The sequence below is a fragment of the Ursus maritimus genome, unplaced genomic scaffold (genome assembly GCF_017311325.1).
Source record: "Ursus maritimus isolate PB19 unplaced genomic scaffold, ASM1731132v1 scaffold_42, whole genome shotgun sequence".
NCBI classification, from domain to species: Eukaryota; Metazoa; Chordata; class Mammalia; order Carnivora; family Ursidae; genus Ursus; species Ursus maritimus.
In genome coordinates this window covers 21,414-28,299 of record NW_024426575.1, presented here as the reverse complement: position 1 = coordinate 28,299, position 6,886 = coordinate 21,414, and the positions used below count along the sequence as shown (strand labels likewise).

The 6,886-nt window shown below is 42.0% G+C and overlaps 1 protein-coding gene and 1 pseudogene across 1 annotated transcript; one reads left to right on the top strand and one right to left on the bottom strand.

Annotated features, from left to right (window-relative positions):
* Positions 1-494: 494 nt before the first annotated feature.
* Positions 495-1,646, bottom strand: LOC103680951 (olfactory receptor 4E1-like). Its single transcript, XM_008710454.2, has 2 exons — positions 1,586-1,646; positions 495-1,376 (listed from the first exon to the last, which is right to left on the bottom strand). Exons 1-2 carry the CDS (start codon positions 1,644-1,646, stop codon positions 580-582), a joined length of 858 nt encoding a protein of 285 aa, XP_008708676.2. The 3' UTR covers positions 495-579.
* A 3,761-nt stretch (positions 1,647-5,407) lies between these two features.
* LOC103680952 lies at positions 5,408-6,319 on the top strand (annotated as a pseudogene).
* Positions 6,320-6,886: the final 567 nt, after the last annotated feature.

Here is a 6,886-nt window from a genome sequence, read left to right as displayed (position 1 = left end):
TGGCAGATTTTTCCTGGCCACTTGAGGATATCAGTACCTTCAGTGACTCAAAGTCTTCTTTCTACATGACTGAAGTCATAAGCAAACTCACTTGGTCTGAGTCACCGGTGTTTGCTGAGCCATTTAGGCAAGCTTCTGAGTGAATGATGTAGTCAAGTGCTGCCCAGCAATCTAAAGCTTTGTTTCAACATTAGTTACCACCCTAAGACAACAGCCCAGAGAGGCGACATGGTGTAGTGAAAATAGCATGAGTTTGTGCTGATGCACTTGGCTTAATACCTGCCTCCAGCATTTCCTAGCTGGGTGACCTTGGGCATGCTGTTGGCTCTCTCTGAGCTTTCGTTCCATCATTGTAAACAAGCATAAAACCTACCTCTCAAGTGGCTGTGGGCATGGAGTAAATATAGAGTGCCTAGAACAATTGCCAGCATATGGAAGATCCTGAAAATCACAGCTACTGGTATGATTGTCAGATATTGGACCGAAGAGAATTCATAAGTGGCAAAGCCCGATAAATGTTAGGTGACTTATTCTTTGCAAGGCATTTCTTGGATGTGGAGCACCAGGCCTCTTAAGAGCCTAGACGTTGTCATTTTTCCCTCTCTCCTCCAACCTCCCCATGAACTTGTTCAAGGCATTCTTCGTGTCTTCATTCCTGAGAGTATAGGTGATGGGGTTCTGCAGAGGGGTCACTGCAGTGAAGAACACAGACACCACCTTGTCCTCCGGGAGGCTGGTGGATGGATGGAAATAGATGAAGATGCAGTGTCCCAGGAAGAGTGTGACGACGGCAAGGTGTGCTGCACAGGTGGATAAGGCCTTCCGCCTGCCTTCGGAGATCTGCTGCCTCAGGCTCACCAGGATGACCGCATAGGACACCACGAGGACCACGAAACAGACCACTGAGATCAGCCCGCTGTTGGAGACGATGAGGATTTCAATGATGTGGGTGTCCGTGCAGGCCAGTTTGATCACCTGAGGCACATCCCAGAAGAAGCTGTCAATCTCATCAGGACCACAGTGGGGCAGCTTGATGGTGAGGGAGGTCAGAGATATGGAATGGATGGTGCCCCCCGTCCAGAGGGCCACAGCCAGCAGCACACATACTTTCCAGTTCATCACTGTCATGTACTGCAGGGGTTTGCAAACGGCCACGTACCGATCGTAGGCCATGACAGTGAGGAGAAAGATCTCAGTGCAGGCAAAGAGGTGCAGGAAAAACATCTGGGTGATGCAGGCCTCAAAGGAGATGAGCTTCTCTTCTGACCATGTATCTCTGAGCATCTTGGGGACAGTGACCATGGAGTGGCAGACATCAATAAAAGATAGGTTACTGAGGAAGAAATACATAGGGGTATGGAGCATGTGAAAAATCCCTCATCTCAGGGTTTCTGGAAGCCAGAGCCCCAGAAAAAGGGCACACAGCAAGAGAACATCTTTCACTATCGAATGTCTCCGGCCAAGTGAGCCCGTTACGGGACTGCACTAGAATGTGGGTGCCTGGTGACCGGGGTTCCAAGTTCTGTTTGGGTCGGTTATCAGGGAAGTGACTTCACTTCCTGGGATCCCCTCCCTGAGTCCACACCTGGACTAGCACCTGCACAGACAGTGCTCTGGGCTGCCGACTGCTCATCCCCTTTCTGCATGCCATGCCAAATGTGTACCCAGTGACACCAACACAACCCTCTCCACAGGCCCCAGGGAAGGTCTGGGTACAGCCAGGGCCCCAGCTTGGAAACACCCCTGGGCTCTGATGCAACTCTCCATCTTCCCTGTTTTGGACCCCGGAGAAGCCGTTGTGCCTGTCAGGGATGGTCTGTGTCTTGCCTGTGCGATAGGGATTATTCCAGCGTGTACTTCTTGCAGAAGTCCACAGGCATAGGTGGGATGCCGTCTAAGAAATTGGGGGAGTGGTGTCGCACGTAAGGAATACCTGCCACCACATTTTCTTCCTTCCTCACCTTCTCTGAGTCTGTAGCTCCTCCGATCCCTCCCACAGTCTCTAATGGTGTGTGTGTGTCTGTGTGTGTATGTGTTTATGGTTTAGATTTTAAAACTTATATCTGAAAATGTGCTTTAAAGGAAAATTATATCGTGCCTAGGTGGCTCAGATGTTAAGCGACTGCCTTCGGCTCGGGTCATGATCCTGGGGTCCTGAGATGGAGTCCCACATCTGGCACCCCGTGCTCTGCCTCTGCCTGCCACTCACCCAGATTGTGCTCTCTCTGTCACAGAAATAAAAAAATCTTAAAAATAATAAAGGATAATTGTAGATTGTCCAAGTTATACTACCAAAATAGAAAAAAAAGTTGAAAAATTCTTTGATTTTCAATAAACCTACCTATTCCACAGTTATATATCGCTAGTACATTATTTCAAAAAGTTTTTCTTTTGAAATATCTGCCAGTTTTCACTCACTTCATCAGCATCTCTATTGTTGGCCTTCATAACATGTATTATGGAGAATAGAAGAGTAATTTGTCTATTTTCAAGGAGCCTAAAATGATCTGGGGAAAGAAGAATCACAGCACTAGACATGAGAGACCTCGGATTAGAACAGTTTTGTTCTCGGGGCGCCTGGGTGGCACAGCGGTTAAGCGTCTGCCTTCGGCTCAGGGCGTGATCCCGGCGTTATGGGATCGAGCCCCACATCAGGCTCCTCCGCTATGAGCCTGCTTCTTCCTCTCCCACTCCCCCTGCTTGTGTTCTCTCTCTCGTTGGCTGTCTCTATCTCTGTCGAATAAATAAATAAAAAAAAAAACTTAAAAAAAAAAGAACAGTTTTGTTCTAGTAGTCCTTCAATTTCAGACTATTAATACCTAATGCACACGGTATACCTGGAGAATATGTAAATGGTAGAGCACATGAAATGGGCCTTAAGTACATTGGAAATCGTTACGGGTTTTGTACTAGGGAAAGTTTTATTATATAGAAGGGAGGTCTCAAGGTGTCCTGAAAAATACGATTATATGGACAGAGGAATTTGTCTGCCTAAAACAGGTGTGTAATTGTTTTTTTAAAGAAGACAATGATGGGATGAAAACAGAATTCTTATGAGTAATGTTCATTTCCTAAAAGTAAACTGTATTTGTGGGGGAATTACATTATGCATCATCAAGAAAATGGAATTCGGTATAGCTATAAAAGGTAGGATTTTCATGTGCTCATAGGAATATATTTTTAACGTATTGACAAACCCAAGGAAAATAACTATGCATATGAATGCTATTCTCTCAATAAATAGTATTGAACATTATTGTCTTAATAAAAAGAATATAAATGAAAATATATACTTATACCCACACCACACACACGCACACACACACACACACACACACACACACACACAGAGAACACACATGCTGTGCTCATGTGTGTATTACTTTTCTCAAAGGCTATCCAGGAAACAGTGTTAAGAGTTATCCTTCTGCTATGTGTGGCATGTCTTCTTTTACATTCATGGAAGCTACCTTGATGCTTTTTAAAAGTAAATTAGGGGAAAATGCATACTCCTAACAATTTTATTAGAATGGTTGTTCTGTTTCTGTTTAAAAGTGCTTCAACATCCAGTTTGACACTTTTTTAAAAATGTGCTTAAAGTTCCTAACTTACATTGACTTTGCTTTAATATTGACTTGAATCCAGATCCTGAATATTCATTATACATTTCATTCATTCATTCACGCCTTCAATTGATTCTTGAGTAGTTGTGGAGTATTCCAGATGCTAGAATGTGTATAAACTACTTCACGTATATTTGAAGTCTGTACTGTTGTCTTCGTATGCAGTTTCAAAAATGAGGTTTCAAAAAGTATTAGTATGGATCATTAAAGAATTAGCCATAAAACTGAAAGGAGATAGAACGTTTCTAGACACAGAAAGGAATAACTTTACGTACTAAATAAGACTTAACACTTTGCATCAATCTAAGGTTCTCAGAGTAGAAAATCGGCTAGAGGATATGTGTACATGGGGAAAAATACATCTTCTGTTGGATCAATGTACCCATGGGATTGTCTCAGAGAAACAGAGTGTACAGCATCATGATGCCTCTTCCTTCTGTCTCTGATGATTGGGAACGTCAATTGCAGGAAATTGATGGGAGTATAGGATAAGGAGATGCAAGGCTATTCCTGGGATTCACATGAGGCACGTTCCCCTGAAAGTATTTTCTCCTCTCCGGTAAGTAATAATAGCACAAAAGGAAGGCTATACTTTATTTACTGAAGGAGCTTTATAAGAATCTAGATAATTGAGAAACCATTAATGATGAAAATAATTTTTTAGAGCAAAACCAGTAAAACCATTGTTGTTATAAGCACGGGCTGATGGGGAAGTTATAGCATAAATTTAGACGACTGTACTGAAAGAACTGTATAACCCACATAAATCAGTTACTTCAAGCCACATCAGTTTGTAATTTTGAAGCTTGTGATAACGATACACAAGTGCAGAAGCCAACCAGCAATCCTCTTTATAGCAATAAACAAGTGAATGAATGAATGAATACAAACTGAAAATGAAATAAATTCAGTTCCATTTGGCCGTGGACTTTCTGCATCCATGGTATTTCCTGCTTAAAATCCTAGAAGACACAGTTGATGTGAATGATGTTAAATGTTGAGTGAATAATTTATACATGGCTAATATGTATAATAATATATGGCATATATATAATTACATGGTTTAACTCTTACAAAATGTGTAATGACCATCACTGATACTAGCATGGGCTTTGAGGGTTTCGTGCAAGAATGGAACAGGGAGGAGAAGGGGTACATTTCTCAGGACTTAAAAGCTGACAAATAAGACGTTATTTCAGGTTTTAATTAATAGGTCTTTACCAGAATCTTTCAAAATATGGGTCGTTAGAATCCTTGCTGTATTTTCTACATTTATCATTTCCAGGATAAGAAACTCAGTAGTATCCTATGAATGTAGAACCCACCATGGTCATTGTCATATTTATGAACGTCTTTATAGCATAAAGAGGTATTCAATATCGTGTTGTCTGATTGTTTTTAGCTTATTTTACTGAGGAGGAAACTTAACCCTGGAAAGGAGATAGTTGTCCTATGTTGCCCCCAGTGAGTAGCTCGGCTAGGTGTTGTATTGAGGTCTTCGGATTCCAAGTTCACAATACGATGGTGAATTCATGTGCTGTTTTTATTTTTGTTTTTTAGAAATGTATATTCTGAATTCTCCTTGCTATTGGTACACATCTCTGGGCCATTTCAGAAATCACTGACTAACAAAATCACCCCCCAAAACTGGGGAGTGCTTTAAGTTCAGGTACCCAGTCTAAGTATCAAAATTAGACACCAACATGAACCACCCTTTCTGTAACCACATCTTTTCTGCCCACAAGTCTCACTCATTTTGATTATGATGGGATAAAGTTGACAACATGGAAAGGGCAAGCCATTCGGTGGTGTCTGAGTTCATTTTGCTGGGACTTTCCAAATCTCAGAATCTTCAGGTTCTCTTCTTCCTAGGATTCTCTGTAGTCTATGCCGGGATTGTGTTAGGAAACCTCCTCATCTTGGTCCCTGTGACCTTCTACTCACACCTTCACACACCAGTGTATGTTCTGCTTATCGATCTCTCCTGTATTGATATGAGCCTGGCTTCTTTTACTGCCCCTAAGATGATTGTGGATTTCCTCTGAAAACAGAAGACCATCTCTTGGTGGGGATGTTATTCTCAGATGTTCTTCATGCACCTCCTAGGTGGGAGTGAGATGATGTTGCTTGTAGCCATGGCAATAGACAGGTATGTTTCCGTATGCAAACCCCTCCATTACACGACCGTCAGGAGCCCACGAGTGCTCGTTCGGCTGCTGTTATCCTCCTATGCGGTTGGATTTGTGCACTCGTCTAGTCAGACGGCTTTCATGTTGAATTTGCCCTTCTGTGGTCCCAGTGTGGTGGACAGCTTTTTCTGTGACCTTCCCCTTGTGATCAAACTCGCCTGCAAGGACACCTACCTGCTACAGCTGCTGGTCGTTGCTGACAGTGGCCTCTTGTCCCTGGTCTGCTTCCTCCTCTTGCTTGTCTCCTACACGGTCATCATATACTCAGTCAGGCACCATACGTACTGCCAGTGGTTCGGCCAAGGCCTTCTCCACTCCGTCAGCACACATCGCTGTTGTGACTCTGTCCTTTGTCTCATGTGTCTTTATCTATGTATGGCCCTTCAGCCAATACTCTGTAGATAAAACTCTGTGTTTTATACGATTTTCACACCTGTCTTAAATCCTATTATTTATACATTAAGAAATCAAGAAGTAAAAGCAGCCATGAAGAAGATAAGGACTTGACATATAAATTCAAAACACACTTTGTAGAAGATGCTTCTGAAGAAATCATCTCTTGTGTGGACATTTTAAGGAGCAAACTTTGAAGCTATTTCACGTTCTGTAAAAGGAACCAGTAGGTGTTAACTGTTAAAGAGCAAACCCCTTTTCTTGTCACTGTCAGTGGTTAAACACATGACATGTACAGTCTGGAAGACATGCATTTAAATCCTCTCTTCACTAGTCCTTCTCATGCAAATTTGAAAAAAAATGAATAAATTCTCTTTATCTCTTTAATTACCTACAAAACTTCTTTATGTGTGTATTTTTTATTTTGGCATGTTTTTAATCTTTGCAATTATTATTACTACTTCTATGATGCTTATAGTTATTACTGCTTTTATTATAGTGGTAGTTATTATTGGAAATCTATAAAATGCACACAGGTGACTCTTCACGTAGGCCGTTTAGCTGAATGTCTGGTCAAACTGGTGCTAGAAGAGTACATTTAGTAGGTAATCTCTAGTTAATGTGTATTAACTTTTAGTGACTTAGTTGCCCCAGACACAGTGCCTGCAAGTGTGCTTCACA